General features: G+C 44.9%; 1 protein-coding gene across 1 annotated transcript; it reads left to right on the top strand.

Annotated features, from left to right (window-relative positions):
- Positions 1-6,097: 6,097 nt before the first annotated feature.
- Positions 6,098-13,491, top strand: LOC138768764 (fish-egg lectin-like). The gene is made up of 4 exons (XM_069946720.1): positions 6,098-6,155; positions 7,072-7,302; positions 10,190-10,523; positions 13,340-13,491. Exons 1-4 carry the CDS (start codon positions 6,098-6,100, stop codon positions 13,482-13,484), a joined length of 768 nt encoding a protein of 255 aa, XP_069802821.1. The 3' UTR covers positions 13,485-13,491.
- Positions 13,492-13,970: the final 479 nt, after the last annotated feature.

Raw genomic sequence — 13,970 nt, 5'->3', positions numbered from 1 at the left:
GTGACGGCCACATTTGGGACGTGAAAATGAAAAAAAATTGTATTTTTTATTTTCTCGGCACATGTTCTACGTAAGTGCCCGTCACCAGTGGGGTCCATATCCTCACTGCACCCCTTGTTAGATTCCTAATGGGGTGTAGTTCCCAGAATGGAGTCACTTGTCGGGGGTTTCTACTGTCCTGGCAGCACAGGAGCTTTGTAATTGCGACATGGCCTCCATCCTCCATTCCAACCTCTAAATGGCGCTCTGTCCCTTTGGTGGCTTGCCCTGTGCCCATATGGCACATTATGCCCACATGTGGGGTATTTTCGTACTCAGGGGAAACTACCCTACACGTTTTGTGTTCATTTTCTTTTTTAACCCCTTGTGGAAATGGAAAAAAAATCAAGGCTAGACCAACATTTAGTGTAATTTTTGTAAAATTTTTACTCTAAATCATTAATCTTGTCATGATTTTTTCATTTTCACAAGGGGTTAAAAGATAAAAAAAAACATTTAATGTGTAGCGCAATTTCCCCTGAGTACGGAAATACCCCACATGTGGACATAAAGCGCCATGCGGGTGCAGGGTAAGCCTCCGAAGGGACGGAGCGCCATTTGGTTTTTGAAGGCTGGATTTGGATGGAATGGATTTCGAGGGGCCATGTTGCATTCAAAAGGCCCCTGTGTTGCCAAGACAGTTGAAACCCCCCACAAGTGACCCCATTATGGAAACTGCACCCCTCAGGGAATGTAACAAGGGGTGTAGTGAGCATATGGACCCCACTGGTGACGGGCACAAATGTGGAACAATGTGGCGTGAAAATGAAATATTACATTTTTTACACTATAATGTTGGTTTAGCCTTGAATTTATCATTTTCACAAGGGGTTAAAAGAGGGGAAAAAAAAAAAATGTGTAGAGCAATTTCCCCCGAGTCCGTAAATACCCCACATGTGGACATAAAGCGCCATGTGGGCGCAGGGCAAGCCTCCCAAGGGAAGGAGCGCCATTTGGATTTTGGAGGTTGGATTTGGCTAGAATGGATGATGAACGCCATGTCGCATTTACAGAGCCCTCGTGCTGCCAAAACACTGGAAACCCCCCACAAGTGACCCCATTATGGAAACTGCACCCCTCAAGGAATCTAACAAGGGGTGCAATGAGGATATGGACCCCTTGATGACGGGCACATTTGTGCCATGAATGTGAAAAAATGAAATTTTTTACTTTTACGTCACATTGTTCCACATTTGTGCCCGTCACCAGTGGGGTCCATATGCTCACTGCCCCCCTTGTTAGATTCCTTGAGGGGTGTAGTTTCCAGAATGGGGTCACTTGTGGGGGGTTTCCAGTGTCTTGGCAGCACGAGGGCTCTGTAAATGCGACATGGCGCTTGAAATCCTTTTCAGTGAAATTCAGCTTCCAAAAGCCAATTGGCGCTCCTTCCCTTTGGAGGCTCGTTCTGCGCCCGCTTGGCACTCTATCGCCACATGTGGGGTATTTCTGTACTCGGGAGAAACTGCGCTACACATTTTGTGTCTTTTTTTGCCTCTTATCCCTTTAAGAAAATGAAAAATTGAAGGCTAGAACAACGTTTTAGTGTAAAAAATAAATTTTTCTTTTTTCACGCCATATTGTTCTGAAAATCTGTGAAGCACCTGTGGGGTCCAGATGCTCACCGCACCCCTTGTTACATTCCTTGAGGGGTGTAGTTTTCTAAATGGTGTCCCTTTAGGGGTGTTTTTTAGGTTTTGGCACCCCAGAGCCTCTGCCAACCTGAAGTGGTACAGTCAGAAATGACCAAATATAACTGAGGCGTTGAAATTCACTAGGCGCTCCCTTATATCTGAGGCTTGTGGTTGTGTCAAATAGCACAATAGGGTCACATATGGGGTATTTCTATAAACTGCAGAAACGGGACAATAATTATTGGGGTGCATTTCTCTGGTAATAGGTTTATAATTATGAAAAATATTGGATTACAATAAAATCTCTGCACAGAAAATTAAAATTTTCAAATTCCTTACACACTTAGCTTTTATTTCTGTGACTCCCCTAAAGGGTTAAAACACTTTCTGGATATGCTTTTGCAGAGTTTGGGGGGTGCAGTTTCTGAAATGGGGTGCTTTGTGGGGCTTTCTAACATACAGGCTCCTCAAATACACTTTAACCTGAACAGGTCCCTAAAAATATCTTATTTTGAAATTTTACTGAAAATTTGGAAATTTGCTGCTAATGTTTTAAGCTCCCTATTGTCTAAAAAAAAATGAAAGTTTAATAAATGCCGCCAACATAAAGTAGACATGTTGCTAATGCTATTTAATATATAATTTATGTGGTATAACCACTTTCTGTATACGCAAAAAAGTTTCAAAGTTGGAAAAATGCATTTTTTCACATTTTTCACATTATTTGGGTTTTTTTCATAAAGATTTGTTATGAGTATCGACTCCAATTTACCAGAAATGTGAAGTACAATATGTCACGAGAAAACAATCTCAGAATCAGCCGGATAGGTAAAAGCATCCCGAAGTTATTGATGAATAAAGTGACACTGGTCAAATTCATAAAATTTGTCTCTGTCATTAAGGCCATTTCAGGCTCTGTCCTTAAGGGGTTAATTAAATAAAAAATCTGACTTAAAAAAAAAAAAAACTGATTATGCGATGGTGATTTACACTGAAGAATGCGACCAGGAATGGTTGATTATTGATAATTGGTGAATGTTATCATAGGTCACCCTGGAGGGTATCTACCTGTCATTCAGGACACATTTGTGCTTAGGGTCAGTAATAATGTTTATTACACACTAGAGGAGCCAAACTGGAACAACCAGAAACCTATCAGCCATGGCCATAATAGGCGCAGGCTCAAAAACTCAGTCCCACAAGCACAAAAATCGGCAGACAGGTTTGAAGGGGGGGGGGGGGGATAATAAACAAGTAAACCCACCCCTCCTTGTGCCTCATAGTGCCGCTGCCAGGTCCCATTCACAGCAACCGGGGTCCTGCAGCTCTGCTAGCTGCAATGTCACATCCCAGCTGAGTGATTGCCTGCTCAGCCAATCAGTGACTGGAGTGCAACACTGCCCCAGTCACTGATTGGGTGAGCGGGCAATCACCTAGCCGGGCCATGACGTTGCTGCTGGAAGAGCAGGGTACATGACGTACCTGGTTTATGGCAGAAGATGACAGCTGGCTGCTGTGAGCGTGACCCGGGAGCGGCACAGCGGAGGCACAAGTATGGGTGAGTTCATTATTTTCTCGCAGCCCCCCGCCTGCTGATTTTACTGTCTGTGGGACTTCTCCTTTATCCAGGAAACTGTTTACTTGAACAGTCTCTCTTTAATACAAGTCCAATATACAGAAAAATACTAAGATCCCTTGAGCTAGGTACTTGGAATAATACAGTGGTGCCTTGGACTATGATCATAATTCGTTCTGGGACCGCGCTTGTAATCGAAATCCACTCTTAAACCAAAGCAAATTTTCCCATAAGAAATCATAGAAATGGAGACAAATGGTTCCACACCCCAAAAATAATGATTTATTATTCTGAATAACATGTAAAACAAAAGACACAAACATTCAGAAACAGCAGAATATGTGATATTATAAGTTACTGTACAGTAATGGAGAGGATGGGAAACACAAGGACTGACAGAGACTGCAGGGAGCATGAAGGAATGGGCAGGGCAGATGTGGGCACATACATGCAGCACTCTCTGTCCGGGGAGAGAGGGGTTACAGCTATGGAGAGATTACCCCACAGTCCTGTCCCCTGATGTAAGCCCCAGCCTGAAGTGGGTCTGCCATGATTTGGAAAGTGAGGGAGACTTCCAGGGTCAGAGTACAGGGCTGTACACCCCGCTATGCAGACCATGCCCCTCCCCCACTCCGCCTCCCACCCAGTAGAGGGTCTCTTAAACCAAAGCAATGCTCTTAAACCAAGTCACAATTTTGAAAAACTGAGCTCTTAAACCAAAATGCTCTTAATCCAAGGTACCAATGTACTTCAAAAATATACTTGAGACAAAAGACTTGAAATATTTTAATAATCACAGCTAGAGATGAGCAAACCTGGTTCTGGCTCGAGTCCATCCGAACCCGAACGTTCGGTATTAGATTAGCTGGGGCTGCTGAAGTTGGATGAAGCTCTAAGGTTGTCTGGAAAACATGGATACAGCCAATGACTATATCCAGGATTTCCACATAGCCTTAGGGCTTTATCCAACTTCAGCAGCCACCGCTAATCAAATGCCGAAAGTTTGGGTTCGGATTGACTCGAGCATGCTCCAGGTTCGCTCATCTCTAATCACAGCTTCTTGCTGGCGGAATACATTTAGATAAATCACAGTCCTGGGTGAATAGGAAAAGTCTCTGAATACTTAAAGTTACCTGACTGACGTTAAACTGGAGGTTGGAGCAGTGGAATGACAGATTCAGGGTGAATGGGGCCTTATCCTTAGGTACTCAACTGTAGGGGCTATTTGTGAAAAAATACCTACGCCCACCGGTTTGAACATTCACCTAATGCTGTCGGTGGTCACAGAGTGACACGTGATCCAGTGACACAGGCACACCTAGTGGTTAGAGCTAGGTGTCAGGGAGACCCCTATAGAAACATAGCAGTTTGCAGTAGAGTTTTTGGCTTTAGTTGCGCCAACCTAGCTACTTATGTTTTACCTCTCTAGTTATCAGGCTTGAAGAAGGATTGCCACCCAGCATGCATAGGGATTCCTGTTTTCTCTTGTTACTACAGCCTCACCACCTTAGGACTCTAACCAGATGTGGCTGAGGTGAAGGTGCTTGAAAAAAAAGGGAGAAAGTTTCTCATATAGTCCCCACAATGGCTCCTAGCTTCCAGGCCAGGCCCTTGAATAAACTGCAGTAGGAACACTCATATCTGGTACACTCTCTCTGGAAACACACTGACTAGACCCCCAAACTAGTTTTACCTCCGTATAAATACCTCTAAGGGCTACCTGATTGGGCATGAACACTCTAGAAAGTGTTAAACTATAGCTTTTGATAGGCTACAACAGAGGGTAACAGTGGCAAATATGAGAAATCACAAGTACATGGTTAACCCTTTCAATACGTTTCCCTTCAGCTGTTCCATACAGTACATAGAATACAGGGACATCTAGTGGAGGGAAGGCAGAATGCAAGAACTTCACCCCAGAGCATACCTGACAATAGTATCGACCTACAGGTGTGCTGAAAAGCGTAGTGATACACCGCCTCTAAGAAACTGCATGACAGTCTATCAAGTTTTCTTGGAGGACAGAACTAGAGATCGAACATCGGAAAATCGTAGGTTCAATCGAACTCGAACATTCTCGAACCTTCCGCATTAGATTGCTGATGCCTTCCCGGTCCGTGCGGAAGGAGGAGAGTGCCCGGAGAATCAGGCAACAGCAATCTAATGCGGAAGGTTCAAGAATGTTCGAGTTCGATCATCTCTAGACAGAACATGAGGGGCTTCTTTCTCCCCCACTCACCCTGGAGTAACAATAGCCATGCCTTGATGCTGCTAGCCACCATGGTTTGTCTTGTGGGTCTATCGCGCTTGAAGTTTATCTGATACTTGAGGATTATAGCCGCCTTATGGGATTTTTCTATGTGATATTGTGATTATTATATTCATGATACATTTTTTATCACTCAACATGTGTTTTGGACCTCGCTATTTGTTCTCCATCTAGGTAAGTATATACTCATCAATAGTCCAGGAGCACCCACTCCACTCCGTAATGCTACCATAGCAGGATCCCAGCACATCTGGTCAATGGGTCATAGTATGGGGATAGTCAGGAAAGAAAGCATAAAAATAGTAATAACCTAAAGATGTACACCTGTCCGTGTTCGTCCTCAGTTATAGAGAAAGTATACCAGGGTGAGAAGAACATTGGATGGGGGATTGTTCACTCTGAGGATGAACCTGTCCATCTAGTCTCAACCACTTAAAGTGGAAATCTACTGACCATGTCCTCCAGTCTTAGTACCGGGAGGGGATTCCTAAGAAACCCAACAGGAATAACAGGAAACATAGAGCCAAGAACTGTATAAAAGCCGCGGAGTGCCGGACATCCCCAGCTCCATCTCCAGTCACCATGAGCTTCATCCTCGGCCTCCTCTTGCTGTGTGCAGGAGCCTCTGTTGTTGCCGCTGGTAAGACCACCTTCTCCTTCTACCATGTAGCTGCCTCCATGTCTGACACTTATAGCATTAGAACCTCATTGTAGTAGCAGCCATATTGAAAACACAGTCTAATCGTATGGCATCATGTTACAGAGCGGGAGGAGCTAAGCAGATTGATATATAGTTTTGTGGGAAAAGTTCCCGGATAATTTGTCATTCATGTAAACCTCCAAGCTAAGCAGTCATGTGGGCGGTCCTACTCATTGATTGACAGCTCTCTTTATATGCATACTTACACACAGCTGTCACTCACTGAGTAGGATCGCCCACATTGCTTTCCTTCACCTGGAACAAATATTAAAGGGGTACTGCAGAGAAATAAATCTGTCAAAAAGTTGTGTTGATCTGTAATTTACTTCTATTTAAAAATCTCCAGTCTTCCAGTACTTACCAGCTGCTGTATGTCCTACAGGAAGTGGTGTATTCTTTCCAGTCTGACACAGTGCTCTCTGCTGCCACCTCTGTCCATGTCAGGAGCTGTCCAGAGCAGTGGAGATTTGTTACTGTTCTGGACAGTTCCTGACATGGACAGAGGTGCATTGTGTCAGACTGGAAAGAATACCCCACTTCTTGCGAGGCATACAGTAGCTGATAAGTACTGGAAGACTGGAGATTTTTAGATAGAAGTAAATTACAAATCTGTATAACTTTCTGACATCAGTTGATCTAAAAAGTAAAGTACCCCTTTAACACTTTGGATGCCCTATAACATGCCAGGTCATGTGAGCGCTGAATTGAAATATTAAGTAATGTGTAAGAGTTTTAGGCCGGTGTGAGAGGAACATGTTGCAATGTAGGAACAATGGAAGTCTTCCTCGTTTATTATATCAATTAACAAATTGCAAAATGTATGAACAAAAGATAATTTTTTTTCTTTTCATCTCAGATTTTCATAAGTGCTCAATAATACCGGGAAGGCTGAAACAGGTGGATGTGAGCGATGGGGAAGTCTACGGAGTGAATGATGAACAGCGTGTATACCGCATGGTAGACGACCAATGGCAAGAACTCCCTGGGAGGTTCATTCATGTGACGGTGGGTCCGGCGGGCGTGTGGGCAGTCACTGAAGAGAATCACATCTACACACTGCAGGACGATCAGTGGGAGATTAAGTCAGGTAAAAGAAACCAGGATTCTATGGGGGAGATTTATCAAACGTGAGGTAAAGTGAAACTGGCCCAGTTGCCCCTAGCAACCAATCAGATTCCACCTTTCATTCCTCACAGACTCTTTGGAAAATGAAAGGTGGAATCTGATTGGTTGCTAGGGGCAACTGAGCCAGTTTCACTTTACACCATGTCTGATAAATCTCCTCCCATGTGCTTTATTGTTTCGTACTGAAAACCTCCAAAGCCACTTAACCCATAGGCGACCCTGGACGTACCCGTACGTCCAGGGCCGCCTCACCGCATTCAGAGCGGGGCTGCGCGGCGGCCGTGCTCTAAACCGCCGCAGTTTCGGGTGCCGCCCGTAGCCCGGGACCGGGGGTATTAGCGGGCACGGTCCGATCGCCGTGCCCGCTAATACAGTAATCAGATGCAGCTGTTAAAGTTGACAGCTGCATCCGATTACTGAATGCAGCCGTTCCCGTTGTCCCGGAGGAGCGATCCACACATCTTACCCCTTCATTGATTGCTTCCGGCTGCTGCAGCCGAAAGCAATCGAGTGCCGAGCCGGGATTAGCGCCCCGACTCGGCACTCGATTGCTTTCGGCTGCAGCAGCCAGAAGCAATCAATGTGCCTATCTCATCGATCTATGCTGCATATCTATGCAGCATAGATCTGTGTGAGAGATCAATGCACTTATACTAGAAGTCCCCCAGGGAGAATAACCCTAACCCCAGGGGGGATTCTAGTATAAGTGTAAAAGTTAAAATAAAAGTATTGTTATTAGTAAAAATCCCCCTCCCCTAATAAAAGTCTGAATCACCCATGTTATAAATAAAAATAAACAAATAAATAAATAAACATGTTTGGTATCGCCGCGTGCGTAATCGCCCGAACTATTAATTAATCACATTCCTGATCTCGCACGATAAATGGCGTAAGCGCAAAAAAATCCCAAAGTGCCAAATTGCGCATTTTTGGTCGCATCAAATCCAGAAAAATTGTAATAAAAAGTGATCAAAAAGTCGTATATGTGCAATCAAGGTACCGCTAGAAAGAACACATCATGGCGCAAAAAATGACACCTGACACAGCCCCATAGACCAAAGGATAAAAGCGCTATAAGCCTGCGAATAGAGCGATTTTTAGGAACATATATTTGTAAACAATGGTTTGAATTTTTTACCGGTCATCAGATACAATGAAAATTATACATGTTGTATATCGTTGTAATCGTAACGACTTGAGGAACATATATAACAAGTCGGTTTTACCCCAGGGCGAACGGCGTAAAAATGAACACCCCCAAATAAAAGAAATGCATTGTTTTTTTTCAATTTCACCACACTTTGAATTTTTTTCTGGTTTCGCAGTGTTTTTTATGAAAAAATTCAGCCTGTCATTGCAAAGTACAATTAGTCGCGCAAAAAATAAGGGCTCATGTGGGTCTCTAGGTGAAAAAATGCAAGTGCTATGGCCTTTTAAGCACAAGGAGGGAAAAAAGAAAACACAAAAATTTTAATTGGCCCGGTCCTCTAAGGGCTAAAGAGGTTGTCCAGCGAAAATATTTTTCTTTCAAATCAACAGTTGGCAGAAAGTTATATATATTAGTAATTTACTTCTATTTAAAAATCTCAAATCTTCCCATACTTATCAGCTGCTGTATGTTCTTCAGGAAATGTTGTTTTATTTTCAGTCTGACACGGTGCTCTCTGCTGCCACCTCTGTTCATGTCAGGAACTGTCCATGAGAGGTTTTTTATGGGGATTTGTTACTGATCTGGACAGTTCCTGACATGGACAGAGGTGGCAGCAGAGAGCCCCATTCTCTATTCTATTTGGTCAGTCATACACTTAGGGCCCTATTACACGGGACGATTATCGTGCGAAAATTCTAATTTAAATGATAATCGTTCTGTGTAATTGCAGGCAACGATCGAAAAATCGTTCGTATGTCGTTGATCATTGATTTAGATCTGAACCTAAAAGCCGTATTACACGGCCCGACTCTGAGGAGCAAACGAGCGCTGTCAGCGTTCGTTTGCTCCTCGTTCCCCGCTCGCTGCTGTCGCTATTACACACAGCTTCAGCAAGCGGGTGAGTCCGGAGAGGGCCGGGGGAAGCTGCGGGGGGGGGGGGGGGGGCGCCCAGGTGATCGCTGATCATCCGGGCAGCCCATACGATATAGTGGCGGTCTGCTGCCGCCGCTCCACCTCCACGGAGCGGCTGCAGCAGATCGCTGCTATATAAGTCGTTTGTCTTTCAACATGTTGAAAGACAAACGACTTTAACGATCAGCCGACATGAACGATACAGGACGATTATCGGCCAAAATGGCCGATGATTGTTCCGTGGAATAGGGCCTTAAAATTATCGTTAATCGCTCGCTGTAATTCCACGTTTGTTCGCTCAAGTTCTGCATTTTTTCACTAATCGTTCAGTGTAATTGCACATTGTTTTGCTGAGATCATATTCTGTGTAATATGGTGAACGATTTCAGGTTAACGATAAATAATCTCGTTTGGGATCGTTCATCGTTAGTTGTTAATCGTTAAAAATCGCTCTGTGTAATAGGACCCTTAGATCAGGAATGGGGAACCTTCGACCCTCCTACTATTGCAAAACTACATTTCCCATCATGCCTGGACAGCCAAAGCTTCGCTTTGGCTGTCCAGGCATGATGGGAATTGTAGTTTGGCAACAGCTGGAGGGCCAAGGTTCCCCATTCCTGACTTAGATGGTCATAGCAAATCACAAATCAAGTTGAAATAAATCTAATGTGTAAAAAAGAAGTCAAGGACCACAGATCTGATTCACTACAGGTATAAACTTTGGCATAGACTCCATTTCCTCCATTGCATTGATTTCTATAAATCCTTCCACTCTCCATCCCTCCAGGACTCTTGAAGCAGCTGGATGCTGGCGGTGATAAATTCCTGGTCGGAGTGAACGCTGAGGACAGTATTTATTGCTTGAGTCCAAGTATGACTATGTCTACGTCTTCAGATGTAACGTATGACACTGTGGATGGCGCTCTGAAGTATTACAGCTGTGGACCTCTGGGCTGCTGGGGAGTCAATAGTGAGGAGAAGATCTATTATCGCAGCAATGTAAGCCCCCTATCATGCCAGGGAAGCGACTGGCAGCCTATCGAGGGGAGCCTGGTCATGGTGGAGGTCAGCAGAGACGGCTCGGTCTATGGTGTGAACTCATCTGGAGACGTGTACAGAAGGTAAATGCTACCTACAGATATTGTGTATAGCCCAGCCACGATCCTATCACTCATTAGACTATTTGTTAAGGCATTTAGAAAACATTATTGCTGAAGTTGCGCCTGCCATATGCTCTTATCCTTTGGTTTTAGAAAACGGAGACCCCATAACAGAAATCAAAATGGTTCCCCCCCCCCCCATTAGTGGTGTATGGCAGGGATGTATGGTAGTGGTGTATGGCAGCGATATATGGTAGTGGTGTATAGCAGTGGTATATGGCAGCGATGTATGGTAGTGGTGTATGGCAGGGGTATATGGCAGGGATGTATGGTAGTGGTGTATGGCAGCGATATATGGTAGTGGTGTATAGCAGGGGTGTATAGCAGTGGTGTATGGCGGCGGTGTATGGCAGTGATGTATGGCAGTGCAGTATGGCAGTGATGTATGGCAGCAATGTATGGCAGTGGTGTATGGCAGGCAGCGATGGATGGTAGTGGTGTATGGTAGGGGTGTATGGCGGTGGTGTATGGCAGCGATGTATAGTGGTGTATGGCAGCGAGGTATGGCAGGGTTGAATGGCAGCGATGTATAGCAGTGATGTATGGCAGGGATGTATAGCAGTGATGTATGGCAGTGGTGTATGGCAGTGGTTTATGGCAGCGATATATAGCAGTGATGTATGGCAGTGATGTATGGCACCGATGTATGGCAGTGGGGTATAACAGTGGTTTATGGCAGTGATGTATAGCAGTGGTGTATGGCAGTGATGTATAGCAGTGCAGTATGGCAGTGATGTATGGCAGTGGGGTATGGCAGCAGTGTATGGCAGCAATGTATGGCAGTGGGGTATAAAAGTGGGGTATAACAGTGGTGTATAGCAGTAATGTATGGCAGTGAGGTATAACAGTGGGGTATGGCAGTGCAGTATGGCAGTGGGGTATAATAGTGGGGTATGGCAGTGCAGTATGGCAGTGATGTATGGCAGCGGTGTATGGCAGGGGGTGTATTGCGGTGATGTATGGCGGTGGTGTATGGTGGTGATGTATGGCAGTGATGTGTGGCAGTGGTGTATGGCAGTGGTGTATGGCAGCAATGTATGGTAGTGGGGTATAACAGTGGGGTATGGCAGTGATGTATGGCAGCGGTGTATGGCAGTGATGTATGGCAGTGATGTATGGCAGCAGTGATGTATGGCAGTGATGTATGGCAGCGGTGTATGGCAGCGATGTATGGTAGTGGTGTATGGCAGGGGTATATGGCAGGGATGTATGGTAAGGCTATATGGCAGGGATGTATGGTAGTGGTGTATGGCAGCGATATATGGTAGTGGTGTATAGCAGGGGTGTATAGCAGTGGTGTATGGCGGCGGTGTATGGCAGTGATGTATGGCAGTGCAGTATGGCAGTGATGTATGGCAGTAATGTATGGCAGTGGTGTATGGCAGGCAGCGATGGATGGTAGTGGTGTATGGTAGGGGTGTATGGCGGTGGTGTATGGCAGCGATGTATAGTGGTGTATGGCAGCGAGGTATGGCAGGGTTGAATGGCAGCGATGTATAGCAGTGATGTATGGCAGGGATGTATAGCAGTGATGTATGGCAGTGGTGTATGGCAGTGGTTTATGGCAGCAATATATAGCAGTGATGTATGGCAGTGATGTATGGCACCGATGTATGGCAGTGGGGTATAACAGTGGTTTATGGCAGTGATGTATAGCAGTGGTGTATGGCAGTGATGTATAGCAGTGCAGTATGGCAGTGATGTATGGCAGTGGGGTATGGCAGCAGTGTATGGCAGCGATGTATGGCAGTGGGGTATAAAAGTGGGGTATAACAGTGGTGTATAGCAGTAATGTATGGCAGTGAGGTATAACAGTGGGGTATGGCAGTGCAGTATGGCAGTGGGGTATAATAGTGGGGTATGGCAGTGCAGTATGGCAGTGATGTATGGCAGTGATGTATGGCAGCGGTCTATGGCAGGGGGTGTATTGCGGTGATGTATGGCGGTGGTGTATGGTGGTGATGTATGGCAGTGGTGTATGGCAGCAATGTATGGTAGTGGGGTATAACAGTGGGGTATGGCAGTGATGTATGGCAGCGGTGTATGGCAGTGATGTATGGCAGTGATGTATGGCAGCAGTGATGTATGGCAGTGATGTATGGCAGCGGTGTATGGCAGGGGGTGTATTGCGGTGATGTATGGCGGTGGTGTATGGTGGTGATGTATGGCAGTGATGTATGGCAGTGGTGTATGGCAGTGGTGTATGGCAGCAATGTATGGTAGTGGGGTATAACAGTGGGGTATGGCAGTGATGTATGGCAGTGGTGTATGGCAGTGATGTATGGCAGCAGTGATGTTTGGCAGTGATGTATGGTAGCGATGTATGGCAGTGGAGTATAACAGTGGTGTATGGCAGCAATGTATGGTAGTGGGGTATAACAGTGGGGTATGGCAGTGATGTATGGCAGCGATGTATGGCAGTGGGGTATAACAGTGGGGTATGGCAGTGATGTATGGCAGTGATGTATGGCAGCGGTGTATGGCAGTGATGTATGGCAGCGATGTATAGCAGTGGGGTATAACAGTGGGGTATGGCAGTGCAGTATGGCAGCGGTGTATGGCAGTGATGTACAACCCCTATCATGCCTGGACAAGCTTTGATAGGAAATGTTTTGTTGCATGGTTGCCCTGTGCTCTATGGCCTATACCATTGCATGAACATCTTTGGATTTATTGTAGATTTACTATATAAGGGTCAAACCTGAAAAATTCCATTCACTATAACTATTCTCATCTTTCTGTATCAAGTATATAACTAAAAATGCTCTTTCTTACAGGGATGGTATCTCTGTGAGGAGCCCTGCTGGTACATCATGGAGCCCTATGGGATTCTGCACCACCTTTAAACATGTCAGCCATGATGGCGACTACCTGTGGCTCATATCCAAATGTGGAGAAATCTACAAGTGCCTTGCAGTCTAGTGTGAAGCTATCTGTCCTATTGTTTCTAATCAATATGGTCTTTGTCCATTAGTCAATGCAAATGTATTACAATGGTAGGATTGTAGGCATGTGCGGCATTGGGGTCAATCAATGCTAATTTAGTTTGCTTGCTCAAAAAAAAAAAGTTCAGTCCAGTGAAAATCTTTTTCCTTTAAATCAACTGGTGTCAGAAAGTTATATAGATTTGTAATTTACTCCTATTAAAAAATCTCAAGTCTTCCCATACTTATTAGCTGCTGTATGTCCTGCAGGAAATGTTTTATTTTCAGTTTGACGCTGCTCTCTGCTGACATCTCTGGCCGAGAAAGGAACTCTGTCTCGGTTTTCTATGAATCTCCATAGTAAGCCTCTCATACTCTGGACCGTTTCGGTCTCAGCCAGAGAGCAATGTGTCAGACTGAAAATAAAACAACATTTCCTGCATGACATACAGCAGCTAATAAGTATGGAAAGACTTGAGATTTT

The sequence above is a fragment of the Dendropsophus ebraccatus genome, chromosome 12 (genome assembly GCF_027789765.1).
Source record: "Dendropsophus ebraccatus isolate aDenEbr1 chromosome 12, aDenEbr1.pat, whole genome shotgun sequence".
Taxonomy (NCBI): domain Eukaryota; kingdom Metazoa; phylum Chordata; class Amphibia; order Anura; family Hylidae; genus Dendropsophus; species Dendropsophus ebraccatus.
The sequence above is the reverse complement of the archived record's forward strand: the minus strand, read 5'-3'. Positions and strand labels throughout refer to the sequence as shown.